General features: G+C 54.9%; 1 protein-coding gene and 1 long non-coding RNA gene across 2 annotated transcripts; one reads left to right on the forward strand and one right to left on the reverse strand.

Moving 5' to 3' along the window:
• The first annotated feature begins 3,406 nt into the window (after window positions 1-3,406).
• Window positions 3,407-7,110, forward strand: MOGAT3 (monoacylglycerol O-acyltransferase 3). The gene is made up of 7 exons (XM_004761587.3): window positions 3,407-3,542; window positions 3,768-3,875; window positions 3,964-4,034; window positions 4,298-4,502; window positions 4,831-5,005; window positions 6,545-6,747; window positions 6,842-7,110. Exons 1-7 carry the CDS (start codon window positions 3,470-3,472, stop codon window positions 6,994-6,996), a joined length of 990 nt encoding a protein of 329 aa, XP_004761644.3. The 5' UTR covers window positions 3,407-3,469; the 3' UTR covers window positions 6,997-7,110.
• LOC106006700 lies at window positions 3,537-16,749 on the reverse strand. The gene is made up of 3 exons (XR_001180970.2): window positions 16,593-16,749; window positions 10,653-10,823; window positions 3,537-3,686 (listed from the first exon to the last, which is right to left on the reverse strand). It is a non-coding gene; the product is annotated as an uncharacterized LOC106006700 (long non-coding RNA).
• Window positions 16,750-17,877: the final 1,128 nt, after the last annotated feature.

Raw genomic sequence — 17,877 nt, forward strand, 5'->3', positions numbered from 1 at the left:
CCTCTTCTCTAAAGCTCTTGAGCTTCGTCACTTGAGGGCATTTTCTTCCTTGCGTGAAGTGTGGGGGTGGGAGATCCCCAGGGCTGGGCTTTGGGGACAATGCCAAGGCAAGCATGCGTTTCAAGGGAAGACACGGGAGGCTTATGGGACCCAAGCTTTTGGGTAGGAAAGATCAGAAAAAGGGAAGGCTTGGAAGATCATCCCAAGAAAGCTTCCTGGAAGAGGGGAATGGGAAGTAGCCTTCAAAAGAGGCGAGACCTCCTGAGAGCTTATGTCTTCCAGCCTCTGGGGGGCACCCATCAAGCCCTTGCCAAGCAAGCAAGACCCCTGGAGAAGCCCTACGGACCGCCTTTTGAAAACCAAATATTTGCGGGTCCTTGGGCATTTCTAGCCTCGAACACCTTACCTGCCACCCAGCCCTTCCTTCCTATTGCCTGGACTCCCAGGAAAACCCCCCCGGTGAAACCGGCCTTCCTGACAGGTAGGGCCAGTCCCCCTGCCGAGCGGACTGATCATCTCTCTGGCCAGACTTTTTAGTGCGTCTCACCCGGTCTCCCTGTGGATGGAAGTGGGTTGAGCAGGGACAGGAGAAAATACCTCCAGGCGGGGAGTGGGGGGGGGGGGCACAAGCAGGGGACAGGCAGAAAGGGTGTGCCAGTTTGAACAGTGGCTTGCTCAACGTGTGTCCTATGACCCACAAGTGACATTTCCCCACCCAGAGAGGGAACCGAGACGGTGCCAGTTCCACAGCCCTGGCCAGGGTTGGGGAGGACCCTGGCCATGTGAGGACTGGTCCCTGCCCACATGGAGGGTGTGCTCTTTTGGGCTGGCCCATCACTGGCCCTTTCCAAAAAGCCCTTCTTTCTGGAATGTCTCCCACAGAGTCCTTAGGGGCTGGACTGTGGCAACTAAAGGGGTGTCTAGATGCTCTCAGTCATGTGGGGAGCCCTGCCATTCATGGCACACACCACCCTGATGATACCCCACTTTCCCAGACCTCTGCCAGCAAGCTCCTCAAAGCCACACACCCCCCGCCCAGAGGCCCAAGGTCCTGTCCACATACCCTAGCTCTCAGGTTCCTGGCCACACCCCTGGGCATTTCTGTTTGGTCCCATTGGTCACAACTCTGTGAGCTCAGTAGTGGTTAACCCTTTCTTGCCAGGGCTCACGAGGGTGCAAGGTTCAGGCCAGCAAGCAGGGGTGGACACAGGAGCTGAACCAGGGCCAAGGGTCAGGGCCAGTGTGTTGGACCACAAGGAGTGTACTTAAGAACCCCTCCACAAAAGAACTCATAGTGGCCCCTATGGGATGTCCCTCCACAGTATGCCGGCCCCCTCCAGCCACCTCCTCTGGGCTCCTTGACTGGTTGCTGTCCTTCAACAGGTCTTCTCCTTCTTGGGGCTCAGTGAGGCTTAGCACCTTGCACTCTGCTTCCCTATTACCAGGAGGGAAGCAGGACAGGGCTCTCCGGAGCCCAATGAAGGAATGGGAAGGAATTAGCCTGGGCGGGAGGGCCTGAAACCATGGAACAGGGATGCGGGGGCAGAGGCGGGTAACTGGGAACGAAATGCCTGGGCCCTGAGTAACCCCCACTTCATCCTCCAGCCCAGGTGTGCCTGGCCCTGTCGCCCTTTGCTCTTCTAAGCCAAGCCTGGATCCTAGCCACCCTCTACCTGGTCTGGCTCTAGAGACAGGAACACACCATGGGCAGGAGGCCACCCCTCTCCCTGGGGCCATAGCTGGGCCATCTGGAGACATTTCTGAGATTACTTCCCTGTGTCAGTGAGGCCATCCAAGAATGGTGTGCTGTGGGGGGAGGAGAGGAGACCGGGGGTCGTGGGGTGGTGGTGTGGGGGGGAAGGCTTTGGAATAGGCTCTTCTCTGGTTACCACCTCTGCCCCCAGAGTCTAATCTGGCCAGAGTGGGGGCCCCAGCTGGTTAAAACCCCAGAACTGATCCCTCTCGCAACTTTCTCTTTGGCTTCCACTCCCAGGGGGCCGGGGTCCTTTACCAGGGCGTTCAGCAGCATCCGCAGGGAGGCCCCCGGCTTCTCCAGCCTGTCCCCCCCACCCCGCCTCCCGCCACACCTCCTCATGCTGCCTCGTCGGTTCCGCCTCCCCCTCTTCCCCTGCAGTGATGAGAAGAGGGGAGATTCCCCCAGTCCCTGCTGTGTCACCCCCCCCCCACCTCTCTGGTCCCCTCTCTACCTGCACGGTGCCCTCCTCCCTCTTTTCTCAAAGACCCAGGCATCCGGGCCCTTGTCCCCTTCCCCAGGTTTGGAGTCCTAAGACAAGGCCGGCGCAGCCTATCTGTTGTCCCAGCCTGGGGGCGGCCAGGTGACGGTCCTCGCCGTGGGAGGTGCCCTGGAAGCGCTGGAGGCAAAACCCAGCGAGCCGATTTGCAGATCGGGAATCAGAAGGGCTTTGTCGAATTGGCCCTGGAACACCGGTGAGGATGCCGCAGTGGCCCGGCGGGACGCTCGCGGGCTACCCTCGAGGGCAGGCCTGGTGCCTGTCCTCTCTTTCGGGGACGACGAGTGCTTCCAGCAGTTCCCGAACCTGCGGAGCGCGCAGGAGGCGCCGGGCGGTGAAGGTCCCTGGCTGCTGGCTACGCCTTGGCCACGCCGGCCTCGCCCTCTTTGGCAACCGCCCAGGGCCTGAACGGCTGGGCAGGAAGGGCGCCGGCTGGGGATCCCAACCACCGCCCCTCGGGCGTCCCGTTCTGCCCGCCGGGGGTGGGGGGGGGCGGATCCCGGTGCAGCGAAGCGCGCGGCCCAGCGGGGCGCAGGTGGACGCTGCACGAGCTCGACGTGGAGCCGCTCCCGCAGGGGCTCGAAGCGCACGAGGCGCGCTCCGGCATCGCGGCCCACCCGCACCCCCTCCTCACCTAGGCGCGCGGCCCGACCCTCGACCCCCGCGGTGCTCGCCTCGGCTGCGTGCGGGCAGGGAAATTAAACGTGGGAACAGAGCTGCGGTGTGTGCGTGTTTGTACGCGGCCGTGCCTCCGGGTGATCTTGACCACCCGGCAGCGGGGGCCTGCCCGGTCGCCCTGGAGATCCCACAGTCTCAGCCGGGCTTCTTGCCCAGGCCAGCGGCTGGGACCCGGTGGATGGGCTTTCCGACTTCTTCGGAGCCTCCTCCCCACATCAGTCCCGGAACCGCCTATGCATATGCATTCCCTGCAACCTCCCAGCTCCGCCCAGCGGCCAGGGGCCAGCCCAAACCGACTAACACTGTCAGTTCAAAGATCATTCTGGAGGCTTCTTGCGCTCGGGATCCAGGGATCTCCCTCTCCACACACACGCAACAGACCCGCAGCACCGGGAGGCCCCGAGGGTTTGGTCCCTCCGGCAAGAAAGACTTCCTGCAGCGCCCAAACCTTCCTCGATTGTGCTCGGGGTCCTGGAGCCCCCGTTGGCAGAGGGCAGCGACTGCGACAGGCATCTGCACAGACCAGCCGTGGCCCCACCATGAAGTCCGTGCAGAAACAGTGGCTAGAAGTAGTGGGCGCCTACCAATACGTGCTCACTTTCCTCTTCCTGGGTGAGAGGCTGGTGCTCTGGGGTCCCCAAGGGGAGGAGGGGCATCAGGGAGAAAGCCTGGGGCTCCACTCGCTTGTGCGCCGGAGGACAAAGGAAGAAGGAGGCGGCCAGAGGTCAGGGCCATGGCTGGGGGCACATCTGCCATCTGTGAGGGGTAGGAGAGAGCAGGTGGCATGGAATGATTCTTCAAAAGCTAACGCACTCATCTTTCTCATCTTTCCCCCAGGCCCTTTCTTCTCTCTTCTCATTTTCTTCCTCCTCTTCACGTCCTTCTGGTGGGTCTCTGTTCTGTACCTGGTGTGGCTCTACCTGGACTGGGACACACCCAAGCAAGGTAAGCACTGTAGGACCTGTGCCCAGGAAGCAAAGACAGTGGCAGGGGGCCGTCCAGGGGTTCCTGCCACGCATCTCTCTGCCCCAAGGTGGAAGGCGCTTTGAGTGGATAAGGAACTTGGCCATGTGGAGACATGTCAGGGATTATTATCCTGTCAAGGTACAGGGTCATCCACTCTCTTCCTCCTCCCTCTCCCAATCCCCCACACTTACTCACCCCTGCCTGTGCACCCTGGGCTCCCTAACCTCAGACGGGGTGGGCGGTGCAGAGTGGCGTTGCACAGTAGGCTCTCTGTGCTGCCCACCGCATTCGAGGACCTTGGACTCTGAAGTCGGGCAGGGCGGAGGGCAGCTCTTTTCAGCCGGTGTCCCTCCTCCATACCTGTTTCTCTGCATCCCCTCACCACCACCCCCGCCCTGAAGCTGGTGAAAACCGCAGAGTTGCCCCCCGACCGCAACTATGTGCTGAGTGTCCACCCACACGGGATCATGTGCGTGGGAGCCTTCTGCAATTTCTCCACCGACGTCACCGGCTTCTCCAAGAAGTTCCCCGGGATTCAGACCTCAATGACAGGGCTGGGCGTCCTCTTCCACCTTCCCGTCTATCGTGAATACCTCATGTCCTATGGTGAGCCTGGAGCTGAGCAGGAGGAGGCAGCCATTCCCTCCCAACCCCCACTCCCACCCCCACCCCCGCCCCCACCCCCGACTGCCTCCCAGGCACCCAGTGCAGGGACCCAGCCTGAACATTGGCCTGTTTCACAGCGGGCATCAGTGAAGAGCTCCAGAGCAAATGACCCTCATCCTTGCAAGGAAAGGCACTCTAGGTCACACTGACATGGGCACGGGGATGGCAGGTTTGGAGGGAATGGGGTGTGAGGCTCACTAAAGGGCAGCTGAGGGCCAGGCAGCCTGGGAGGGGGTGGTGACGGCTCCCCACCTCCTCTCCTGTGCAGGACTGCGTCCTGTGAGCCGGCAGAGCCTGGACTTTATCCTGTCACAGCCCCAGCGTGGGCAGGCTGTCATCATTATGGTTGGGGGTGCCCAGGAGTCCCTGTATGCCGTCCCGGGGAAGCACTGCCTCATTCTCCGCAATCGCAAAGGCTTTGTGCGCCTGGCACTGAGGCACGGGTGAGTGGGGTACAGGCGCCCAGCCCGGGGCTGCTGCTGGAGGTCAGAACTTGACATTGTGTCTGGGGGTCCACACTCTTTTGTCCCCACCCATCCTGGTCCCTGTAGTTGGGCCTCTGTGTCCCCAGAGCCCACTCTGTGCCCTCTGGCACGCATCAACACTTGGGCACTTTCTCTGTGCCAAGCACCATGACCACTTCTGCCAGGCTTCTGGCAGCAGAGACAGTGGCAGGGGGCCGTCCGAAGGAGTCAGGAGCAGGGGGAGTGTGGGGGGCTTGGTTGGTTGCGTGACTGCCTTTGGCTCAGGTCGTGGTCCCGCATTGGGCTCCCTGCTTGGCGGAGGGGGGAGGGGGGTCTGCTTCTCCCTCTGACCCTCCGCCTCCTGGGCTCGCTGGCTCTCATTCTCTCTCTCTCAAATAAATAAATAAAATCTAAAAGAGAGAGAGAGAGAGGCAGGATCATAGCATAAGTAGTAGGACCTTGTGCTCCAAAATCCTGAGTTCAAAGCCCTTTCTGACACTGCCTCAAAGGCAAGACCCTGGACATGTATCTCTGCCCGTGGGATAGGACTAACACTACTGTGCTAGGAGTTGTAGGAGTTGCTGTAGTTGCAAAGGCTCAAGGACAAAATGTATACAGTTGACCCTTAAACAACATGGGTTTGAACAGCACCAGTCCCTTATACATGGATTTTTTTTTTTTTTACAATATAGTACTGTAAATGTATTTTCTCTTCCTGATGATTTTCATTTTTTAGAGATTTGATGCATTTATTTGAGAGAAAGAGAGAGAGAGAGGCATGAGGGAGGGGAGCAGAGGGAGGGGCAGAGACCCTCAAACAGATACCACCCTGACTGCAGAATCCAACTTGGGTTTCAGTTCCAAGACCCCGAGATCATGACCTAAGCCAAAACCGAGGGTTAGCCGCTCAGCCAACTGAGCCCCCCCGGCACTCCCTGATGATTTTTTTAAGATTGTATTTATTTGAAGGCGGGGGGTGGGGGTGGGTAAGAGCATGAGCTGGGGGAGGGGCAGAGGGAGAGAGAATCTTAAGCAGACTCCCTGCTGAGTGCAGAGCTGGACCTGGGATTCGATCTCTGGACCCTAGGATCATGACCTGAGCCCAATGCAGATGCCTCACTGACTGAGCCACCCAGAGGCCCCCCAGCTTACTTTAGTATAAGAATACAGTATATAGTACATACACAAATTATGTCTTAATTGACTATTTATGTTATTGGACATGCTATAGGGGTTAAGTTTGGGGGGAGTATTAAGTTATATGGGGATTTTGGGGGTGGGGGTCAGTGCCCCTTACCCCATGTTGTTCAAGGGTCAACATAGGAAGGCCCAGTACACACTCATTTCTCAAGAACCATGAGTCCCTTCTCTGCAGATCTTGGTCATCTGCTTGAAATGGCCTTGGCCATTGGAATCCAGAGGTGTGGAGAGGGACTTGTGATTCTCTCCAAAAGCCACGGGCCTGACCACCCTCCTCTCTCTCTCTCTCTCTCTCTCTCTCTCTCTGCCCCTTCCCAGAGCCTCCCTGGTACCTGTGTACTCCTTTGGGGAGAATGACATCTTCAAATTTAAGGCCTTTGCCACAAATTCCTGGCAGTATCTGTGTCAGATCACCTTTAAGAGGATCATGGGCTTTTCTCCTTGCATCTTCTGGGGCCAGGGGCTCTTCTCGGCCAACTCCTGGGGCCTGCTCCCCTTCGCCAGGCCCATCACCACTGTGGGTGAGTACCCCTCTCCGGGCAAGAAAACTGCTGTCCGCTGCGCGGGCAGCAGGACCTCCCCCACCCCCGACCTCTGTCTCCCCTTTCCCTGCAGTGGGCCGCCCCATCCCAGTGCCCCAGCGCCTGGACCCCACCGAGGAGGAAGTGGACCATTATCACATGCTTTTTATGGAGGCTCTGGAGCAACTCTTTGAGGACCACAAGGAAAGCTGCGGGGTCCCCGCTTCTACTCACCTCACCTTCATCTAGCACTTGCTGCCCCCCTCCCCTCCCCCCAGCCCTGAGCCCCTCCCCCCAGGGCACTGAGAGCTATACCTACTGCCTCTCTGTACTGCTCCAATAAAAGCTCCTTCTCTCCCACCATGATGTTGTAGAATCGGATTTCTACAGAGCTCGCCCTCCAGCTCTGGGGGGCTGAGCTGGTCCGGGAATGAACCGCCTTCATCCTCCAGGACTGTGGGGATCGGAACCCTGAATTCTCATCCCAACAAGCCTTAATCCGGCTGCACCACCTCTTTCCTTTGCGGAGCCCTTTCTCCCTCTGGGAATGAAGGCCTCTGCTTCCCCGAGAGCTGGAGGGCCTCAGGACTGAGTTGCGGAGGGCGGCTCTAGGGGGGAGTCGGCTTTGCGGGATGAGCTGGAGAAGACAGGACGGAGGGTGGAACAGCCAGCCCGAGGGAAAGCTGAGTTTCGTGAAGGGTTCCTGGCCGTATGGGGAACGCCGTGATCTCTGATGGGAGAACTGAGGATGCTGGTCCGTACTACGCCCCTGTCTGTCCGTTAGGTTTCCCTGTGGGTGGGCAGTGAATGAAACAGGAACCTGTTTGACCAGCATCACATCAGCTCCTTGCCCAGCGTCACGTCCACATGAGCCCATCCGCTCAGAAAGCGCAGGACTCTTGTGATGATCGAAGAATTAAAATATAAGGGCTCAGAACGGAGATTGGCAAACTACCATCACCCTTATCACAGACACGTCGTCAGTCCCGGGGGGGGGGGAGGTAAGACCGCCCCGTCTAAGGGTCCTCGCGTGGTCACAGTGTTCCCTGACTGCATCTGCCCCCTTTGCTGCCTGGCTCTGCGTCTGTATCCCAGAATTCAGAAGAACTTGCTGGAATGTAATCGGAATGCACCTACACTAGTCTCCCACTGTCCTATAAAATACATTCATTCAGTGGAAGAATTTTTTTCTTGTTCCTGGAGGAAAATCTGAGTGGCCCTGTGGCTTATCTGGGTCATTCTGGGAGCGGGGGGGGGGGGTGGTAAGTTCTTCATTCACCTTTAGTTGGTACACAGACCTATAGCTTGAGAAGTAATCGACCCTTGGATCTCCGTCCAAGGGCGGGACTCCTCCATCTCCAGGCTGCCTTCCTAAACAGCAGGGGCAGCTAGGGACAGTGGAAATGGGGTGGGGTTGCCCTTTTTCCTCCTCCTCTCCCCCTCCCTAGGGTCCCCCTCCCTTGCTAGACACTGTTACTGACCCCTTGGGATGGAGGGTAGGGGCAGAGGAGGGGAAGGAGGATCCCCGGCATTTTTTTTTAAAAGATTTTATTTATTTGACAGAGAGAGATCGCAAGTAGATGGAGAGGCAGGCAGAGAGAGATAGAGGGAAGCAGGCTCCCTGCTGAGCAGAGAGCCCGATGCGGGACTCGATCCCAGGACCCTGAGATCATGACCTGAGCCGAAGGCAGCGGCTTAACCCACTGAGCCACCCAGGCGCCCCGATCCCCGACATTTTAAACAACACTGTCCTAAGATAGCTTCATGTTCTCTGGGCCTCCAGACCTTCCAAGCTGATTCCTTGTCCTCAGGGGGGCTCTCCTGGATTTTCTGGAGTATTCCCTTTTAGCTTTCTCTGCCTCTTCATCTGTCCTTGGTTTTCTGCTCATGCACTTGACACAGGATTTCTCCTTAGGAATCCCACTGCTCTTCTAGGCTGAGAGGTTGAGAGGGATGGAAACTAAACAGTCGGAGGCTGGAACACGCTTAGCCTGGAGACCATCAGAATACAGGTTCAATGCAGCCACTTGTCCTTCCTGGATGGGAACATCCGGTCAGCTACCGTCTGGCTGTTGGACTCCTCTGGTGGACATACTCCGAGAATGCTGGGGTAGGCAGCACTCTTTGAGTTTTGCAACCTTCGTCACTGATCTTGTGGAGGGAAGCCTGGTCCTCCGCCGGGGGGGGGGGGGCTTACAGAGCTCTGAAGTCCTTCCCTGACACCTCTCTCCTTGGTGTCCAAGTTCTGATCCTTGTCATGGATATTGGGGACTCAAGGGTCACTTCTCGATCACTGGCTTAGAAAATGTGGTCTTGCTTGTTGCGTGGGGTTTAAGGATCGCATCACGTGTTTTTCTCTGGATTCTTCCCCTGAGGGACAAAGGCACCATCTTCTAGTGAGAACTGGCCACCAACGGCGGGGGGTATGGCGATTGGATCGCTGTGGGCCTTCCTCCAAAAAGCCCCCTGCCCTTCTCCTCTGTGAGTGGTAGATGCCTGTCTCTGGGGAGGGGAGTTTGGGCTGGGTGGTTGGTGAGGAATGGGAATTTGGGGGACTGGAGGAGAGGAAGGCAGGGACTTACTCCCCATCACTCATTACTCCTATCTGAAATCCAAGACCAGTAAGTCAGGAGAGGGGAGGGGTTAGCCTGAGGCTGGAGAGAAACAGAAGCCAGCAAGCAGTTAGGACTGGGTTGGCCCTAGAGGCAGACATATGGTCAGGAGAAACAAAGTCTTCCCAGGACTCATAAATCTAATTGGGCAAGCTTCTCAGGGAAGTAGTCATGTCTCATCTTGGTGGAGAGACGGACAGCTGAGAGGGAACATTATCCTTCATGTGGAAACATCCGGGTGGGTTAGACACAAACCAGAAAGGTACAGGAAGGTCAAGATCAGGCTTCTGTCTCTGGGAGAGAGCCTCGGCTCCCGTACCCATAGGTGTGTGTTGGGGATGGGGTTGAGCAAACAGAATGTGTCCTCAATGCCGAGAGATGTGGCAAGACTTGCAGGGCAGGGGTGTCGCCTGGGTGGCTCAGTGGGTTGGGCCTCTGCCTTCGGCTCAGGTCATGGTCTCAGGGTCCTGGGATCGAGCCCCACATCAGGCTCCCCGCTCAGCAGGAAGCCTGCTTCTCCCTCACCCACGCCCCTGCTTGTGTTCCCTCTCTCACTGTGTCACTCTCTGTCAAATAAACAAATAAAAATCTTCAAGGGAAAAAAGGAGAGAAAAGAAAATGACACCCCTGGACAATGACAAGTGTCCCTGGCTGGACTGAGACTCCAGGTGAGACAATCAAAGGGCCTTGTGCGACGTCAGTCCCCTGCTTCCCAGAGGCTGCTGTCACATGGGCTCTAACCTGGACCTAAATCTCCCCAGCGCAACTGTAACCTTGGCCAACGGGCTTAGTTCAGCTGAGGCCACTCAGGCCCAGACCATGATCAAAGCCGGAGGCCCTGACAGGAATCAAGATTCTAGAGAGATTATGCTTGAGCTTCAGAGCACAAGGCCTGTCCCTTCCTGTTCTGGCCTGCACGTCCTGGGTCCTCACAGAGAAAGATGCCACACTGCTGGCAGGGTGACAATAGTCACTGACTGGAAACAGAAATAGCACAGAGTTGGAAGGCAGGTAGTTCAAGGGAACGCTTGAGCCTGAACTTGAATTTGAGGACCCAACGTGGTCCAAGGGCCATCTCTGAACCACAGGGGTCCAGCTCTAGCAGTCACTGGTCATGACCTTGGTCAAAGCACACAAGCCACAGCTTCCCCTGGTAACACAGGACTACCTACTTCCAAGTTGTGAGGTTTTAAAACTCCTAATTGAAATACAACACAGACAAGCACACAAATCACAAGGGTATGGCTCAGATTCTCATCAACCGAACATACACAGGGTTTCTCTGCAACGGACCTGAGATGCCGTCCAAGTTCACGGGACAGCCGCACCGATGTCTCTGTGCTGTGGTTGAGGCAAACAGTCCACACACTGGTGACCCAGCCTTTTTTCTTCACCCTTGGTTTTCTCTCGTTTGGGTGGGTGCCTCCTCAGCCACAGTGGAGCTGGGAGGAAACATCTGGAAGCCTTTGCGGAGAAAGAAGGGGGAGGTGGCACTGAGGAGGGCCGAGGCGGGGAGAAGCCTTCACGGTGTAGCAGAGTCTACCCAGCAGCCCAGGGGAGGTCCGGGCATAACCACGGCTGGTCTGGAAGTTCCAGACCCAGACAGGGAGAGTCTTGCTAGGGTCTGACCCGAGCCCCACGGCTAGTCCTGTCTCCATTCCCCTGTCACCAAGGCCAACCCCAGTATGCTTTGGGGATCTGGCAGTCACCTCCCATAGATGAGCTCTCCTCCAGCCCGACTGCTGGTTCTTCCACCTGAGCTCCAGCCCCTATGGTCCTCCCCACCTGCTTGTGGAAAGGGCAAGCTCTGAAGGGGCTCTGTGTACCCGGGGAGCCCTAGGTCCTGAGCCGCCTGCCATCCCCAGGGTTCCTGGGGCCGATGCTGGACATGCCAGAATGGTCCTCAGCTCCTGCTTCTCCCCACACCTTCCAGAACCCCACTCAAGACCCCTGGCCTCTTCAGTCTTCCTGCTAAACGGTTTTCAGCTTCTCCTCTCGCTCCCCACCCCCATCCCTCCGTGAACAGCCTCTGGGACGGCTCCTCTGCGATCAGAGACGTCTTGCTCCTCTTCTCCCATCCAACCCCTTCTCCCGCTGTCCAGATGCTCTTTGTAACGCACTGCTTTCTGCGTGTAAGTCTCCCTAGTGGATCCTCACTGTCACGGGGTCCTTGTTCGAAGGTGTGAAATCCTCAGCACCACATTCGAGGAAGCCTCCAAACAGCCCAGCCCATCTTCCCAGCCTGTCTCTGACTCGGCTCTCCTTCCTGAGCGGAGAGCGGATGGAACCCCTACCAACGAGTCCCAGTTCAGCTCCCGAGGCTCAACCCTCACTATGAGCGGACCTTGGCAGGCTCACGCACCACCTCTAAGCCTCCTATCTATACCACAGGGTTCCTGATGAGCTCGAAATGAGGTATGCACAGAAATGGGACCCGGCAGGGTGCTCAGCAGACGTTAGTTACCGGCACTCTTATCTTGCCCACGTCTTTACGGAAAATCTTTTCCTAGCCACAGCCACATCCCAAGCCTCACACCATAGGATCCCATCACGTATACCATCGCATTAGGCAGACTGGTCTTCTGTTACCCGAACATACGGCTCATCCATGATCTTTTATCTCCTATTATTAAATGCAGCTGTTAAGGGCAGGAAGTGCGTCCTGGGTGTTTTTGCATTTTGACTGCGTTCTGTGATGGCCATGCACCAGGCATGAGCGAAGGAAGCATGTCCAAGAGACCTGTGCAGAGGGAACCAGCTGCATCATTTGTAGATTGTGCCCAGGAAGACCGGCTGGGGGCAGGAGTGCATGGGGGTTCCCTTCACAGAGCCAGAAGTTGGGGGGGGTTGCACCCATCGTGGGAAGGAAGGGAGCGCCACTAGTTTCCCTAACAAGGGGCCCCACACTTGGTGATTTAAAACAACCAAATGGATTGTCTCACAAATCTCCCTCTTCTTCTAGATGCCCACTTCTAGATTCAATTAGGGCCCACTCTTATTCCGTATGACCTCATCTTAATGTGATTACGTCTGCAAAGAACCCATCTTCCAATAAGGTCTCTTTTGCAGGCACTAAGGGTAAGGACATCAATATGTCTTTTTGAGTTGGGGGGGGCGGTGCACATTCAGCTCTCGACAGGTACCCTTTTTTAATTTTTAAAAGATTTTATTTATTTATTTGAGAGAGAGAGATCACAAGTAGGCAGAGAGGCAGGCAGCGAGAGAGGAGGAATCAGGCTCCCTGCTGAGCAGAGAGCCTGATGCGGGGCTGGATCCCAGGACCCTGAGATCATGACCTGAGCCGAAGGCAGAGGCTTAACCCCACCGAGCACACAAGTGCCCCAACAGGTGTCCTTTAAAAATTCGCACAAAAATCTTCTCTGCTTATGCCTGGGGGCCGCACCCACCCAGAGATGGTCTTTTGTGCAAATGATGTTAGGTGGTGGCGAGCATTCGCCACGGGATCTTTTCTTGGAGGACTGTGCATGACAGGTGTACATAGAGAAGAACATGGGTCACTAGACCATCCTGAAGGGCCTAATGTATTTTCAAGAGGCCTGTGGCCCACAGGACAAAACCGTTAATGAGTTTCCTCATGCCATTCCTCCTCCTGTGTAGCTGAATGAAAAGCCCCAACATTGTGATTTCTCGTCCTGATCTGGAAGAGTCTAACTTCTAAACTGAACTGAGGAAACTTAAAAGCTCAACTTGATGCCTCCTCTGGCTTTTTTCTTCCCCGTCATTCCCCCATGTGGGCACCAGAGGGCGGTCTCTACTCACAAGGCAAAGATGTCACTCCTGCTTAAACCCCCTCCCCACCCCACTCCCCGCGGGCCAGCCCCTGCCTACAAGACCGGTACAACCCAGAACTGCCAGTTCTTGCAAAGGGTGCTGTTGCTCTGGGTTTTGCTCAGGCTGCCTCCTCCTCCTGGCGGGACCTTGTCCTTGAGCAGAGAGCCCCATGCAGGGCTCGATCCTCATCAGGACCCTGAGATCACGACCTGAGCCGATGGCAGAGGCTCAACCCACTGAGTCACCCAGGTGCCCCAGCCTGTTATTTTTTAGGGGTGCCTGGGTGACTCAGTCTGTTAAGCGACTGCCGTCGGCTAAGGTCATGATCCCAAGGTCCTGGGATGGTGGCATCGAGTTCCACATCTGGCTTCCTGCTCAGCAGGGAGCCTGCTTCTCCCTCTCCCACTCCCCCTGCTTGTGTTCCTGCTCTCATGGTTTCTCTCCGTTGCATACTAAATAAATAAAAATCATGAAGATTTAAAAAAATTAAAAACTTGTTATTTTGAAGACCAACAAATGAAAAGAACAATTTAAAGCATTTAAATGACTCATGACCTCAGCCTAAATCAAGAGTCGGTCACTTAATGGACTAAGCCACCCAAGATGTCGCCCACATTTATTTCTCATGGGTCTGGAGGCTACAAGTCCATGATCAAGGTTCTGGCAGATTCCGTTTCTGGTGAAAGCTCTCTTCCTGGCTTTTCGAGTCACTTTCTTTCTGTCTCAAGGTCTTTTTTCTGCAAATGCGAGGGTAGAGAGGGGGCTCCTGGTCTCTGCCTCTTATAATCCTATGGATTCTAGCCCCACTCTTATGATCTCATTTAGCTTTTATTCCCTGTGTAAAGGCCCCTGTCTCCAAATACAGTCACACTGGAGGTTAGGGTTTCAATATATGAATTGGGGAGGGAGACACAATTCTATCTCTCCCTATGATAAAGATCTACTGAAATACCAGAAACAATATGATGTCTGAAATTTTTTTCAAAATATCAGGGTGCTTGCAGTGTCCAATGATAGTGGTTATGAGCTAATAATTGTTGAAGCTGACGGTAGGCCAGTGAGGCTTCGTTATACTGTTCTATTTTCTGCGTGTGTTAGATAGTCTCCAGAGTAAAAGTGATGGGTTTTTTTCTGACGGCTAGCTAATGATTGTGCTTTTTGAGAACAGAAATGGAGTCAATCAGACCCATCGAAGATGATGTTAATGTTTGTGAATAAATGACAGACATTACAGACAATGTTGGTTCATATGGACCTGGAGAGAGGGACCTGCTGATGGATGGGGAGAGAAGATGTGGAATTTCAAGGACTTCTAGGCACAAGCCGTTATCCTGAGCTTTTAGAAACGCAGTGTGAGGGACACCTGGGTGGCTCAGTGGGTTGAGCCTCTGCCTTCGGCTCAGGTCATGATCCCATGATCCCATGATCTCGATCTCTCTTTCAAATAAATAAATAAAATCTTTTTAAAAAGAAAAGAAAAAGAAAGAAAAAAAAGAAATGCAGTGTGAGGCTGGGTTGTGCATTGGCTTGGGGTTAGGATACCGGGACTCTGGTTTTACCTCTACCCAGTGGATGACTTTCGATAAAAACGATCAAAGGTGGTCTCAACTTCCCCTACTCTAGATCTAGGTTGAAGTCATTCCTTCTTTCATAATATGCTTATTAAGCATTTACTATGTGCCAAGAGCTGAACAAAGCACCAGAGGTATAAAGATAGCTTTAACATCAGGGGGCCTGGGTGGTTCAGTCAGTTAGGCATCTGCTTTCTGCTTGAGTCATGATCTCAGGGTTCTGGGATTGAGCCCCACGTCTGGCTCCCTGCTCGACAGGGAGTCTGCTCCTCCCTCTCCCTCTCCCTCTGCCCCGCTCCTTCTCTCTCCCCCCACCAATAAATAAATAAAATCTTTTTAAAAAAGATTTTATTTATTTATTTGACACACAGAGAGAGAGAGATCACAAGTAAGCAGCGAGGCAGGTGGGGGGGGTGGGGGAAGCAGGCTCCCTGCTGAGCAGAGAGCCGGATTCGGGCTTGATCCCAGGACCCGGAGACCCTGACCTGAGCCGAAGGCAGAGGCTTTAACCCACTGAGCCACCCAGGTACCCCAAATAAATAAAATCTTAAAACAACAACAACAAAAAGATAGCTGTAACATCAACCCTGTTCTAAAAAAGAGTTCACTGTCAAGCTCAGTGGCTTCCCAGCTTTCTATCCCCTGATTCATGAAGTTCCTAGAGTCTGAGAGTCCCAAAGGAAGAATGAATAAGGCAGGCCTCTGTTTCCATCTGCATTTCAGTGTACAAGCTGCAATGCACCGCAGGGGAGAATTGTTGTTCTAGTTGGCTAGATCGTAATACCTACTTTTAATCGAACCTCTATGCTCTGCCAAGCACTTTTCTTACATTATCTTACTTAATCCTTACTGGAAGGTGGGAGCTATGCCCTCCTTACAGATGAAGAAGCCGTGAGTCACCAGTATGTGGGATCTGTGATACCTTGCCTTCTGAGGTGATCTGGAAAGTTCCTTCCAATGCCATAATTCTAAGGAAGACTTTTAGGCATTCACTGGCTCTGTGATTCTGAGGCAATTACTTAACCCTTTGATCTTTGGCCTCCTGCCTTATCTGCAGATCAGCTGGTCCTTTGCCTAATCAACAAAAAGCACATGCGGTGCCCGTAAGATGCTCAGTAAAGCATCTTTTATATTTCTCTGCGATCAGCCAAGTGCCGATAGACTTGACTCATAGAATGGGGACTTGCCCAGGAAGAAGGGTCACTGGATCAGGGAGAGGCCAGGGGTCTCAGCCTTGGTCTTCCAAATAAAAGGCCCAAAGAAATAAGCCCGGCATAAGGGTCAAAGCCAGTATGGGTCCCCAGGGTCCGAGACAGCATTTACAAAATTCAGGGCAGCTAAGGGAAACCTCCAGCTTTAACTACCCTGACATCTGCTTCCTGCGCTGCCGTTTTCAAAAGCATTTTCACCAAGTACCTCTGCCCTCTGAGGGGGTCAGTGATCGGTGGGGGTCTCCTTTTGCAGCCAAGGCCTTCATAGTGTCCCTTGCCAGCTGCGGGATCTAGCCCACGTGGCGGGACTTCTCAGAACCCACTTTCTTCCTTTGTGGAAGTGACTAAACAAGCCTCACCCATCCTACAGTGTTATGAGAATCAAACCGAAGTGCTGTGCAAACATTCTGGGTGGTTCTGCGGCTCACCACCAGGAAGGGGTGCAGGGGTGAAGTCGGGGGGAGAGGCGGGGTGACCTGGTACCCAGACCTGTGAAGCCAGGACTCTCACGCCTCTGTCGCAAAGCAAATCATGCTTCCACCCCCACGGGTCTTAACCTTGGCGGATTTTAACGTCCAGAGGCACAAGGTGATGCACCCCTACCTCCCTCCCCACCCCATCCCCTCTCCCCCACCACCCCGCATCCTCAAAGCACTTACGGATGCCGAAAGCCTCTTGTTCCCTCTTGCTGGGAGGGGCAGCCAGGGGAGGGGCAGCCAGGGGATTCGTCACCTTCCATCCTCTTATCACCACCGCCCCCCCCCTAAACTCCCAGGGGTGTCGGGACAGAAGCAGCCTGCGCGTGGTGATTTTGGAACCACGTGGCTTTTGATTAGACCAATGAGCGGCGACTTCTCCCTTCTGAGAAGCTCAGACATGAAGCGTTAGCAACTTCGGGAAACTTTCTCTTCTCATTGGCTGAGGGAACTGGAAGTGGTGAACGTTGAGCCAATCCCAGAGCTTCTGGTGGCAGAAGGCGGGGCTTCTGGCGAAAAGGGAGGGATTAGAGCCTGGTTGCGTCTCCCTCCTGCCGCCAGTGACTTTTTCCGCCAACTTTTTGAGGAGCTGTCCCACCGTGGAGCACGTTCCACCTTCTTCTTCTTCTTTTTTTTTTTTTTAAGATTTTATTTATTTATTTGACAGAGAGAAATCACAAGTAGATGGAGAGGCAGGCAGAGAGAGAGAAAGGGCTGAGCAGAGAGCCCGATGCGGGACTCGATCCCAGGACTCTGAGATCACGACCTGAGCCGAAGGCAGCGGCTTAACCCACTGAGCCACCCAGGCGCCCCGAGCACGTTCTACCTTACCCGCGCTTTGGGAGATGGGCAGGGTGTTAGCAGTTTTTTTTTTTTTTAAATCAGAAATGGGGAGAAGTCATATTAAGAAAAAAGAAGGAAGAGGGGCGCCCAGCCGGCTTAGTCGGTGGAGCATGCAACTCTTGATCTCGGGGTCATGAGTTCGAGCCCCACGTTGGGTGCGGCGATTACAGAAATAAAAACTTAAAAAAAAATAAAGAAAAGTAAGAAAGTTTAATGACTTGTCAGTTATTTATTGGCCTACCTGGGCCTGGAATTCCAAGGATGACTCTCGTCTGTTTAACCCTCCGCGTGGCCATGTGTCTGGGAGCCCCGGAAGAGGACACGAACCCCCCCCCTCCACCTGATCACATTAGCACAGCCTATTGGATCGCTGAGTTATCACCTTGGAAAGTATTTTAAAAAGTGGGAAAAGATAGGTGGGGAATCAGCTTTGGTGAGAAGAGGGAGCAGGAGAGCTGGGCAGACCCTGGAGCGAGGGAGAGGGGCTCCCATCCCCATCTGTCTCCCGGTGTCTCGCACCCCATCTGCAAGCGTTTCCAATTTCCTCCATCGGTTTCTCCGACCTGGTCCCCAGGGCTCTCTGCGTGCCCTCTCCAGTGGCTCTGACTTACCTGGCACTGGGATT

This window comes from Mustela putorius, unplaced genomic scaffold (assembly GCF_011764305.1).
Source record: "Mustela putorius furo isolate JIRA1106 unplaced genomic scaffold, ASM1176430v1.1 tig00000139_pilon_pilon_pilon, whole genome shotgun sequence".
In the NCBI taxonomy this organism is placed as follows: domain Eukaryota; kingdom Metazoa; phylum Chordata; class Mammalia; order Carnivora; family Mustelidae; genus Mustela; species Mustela putorius.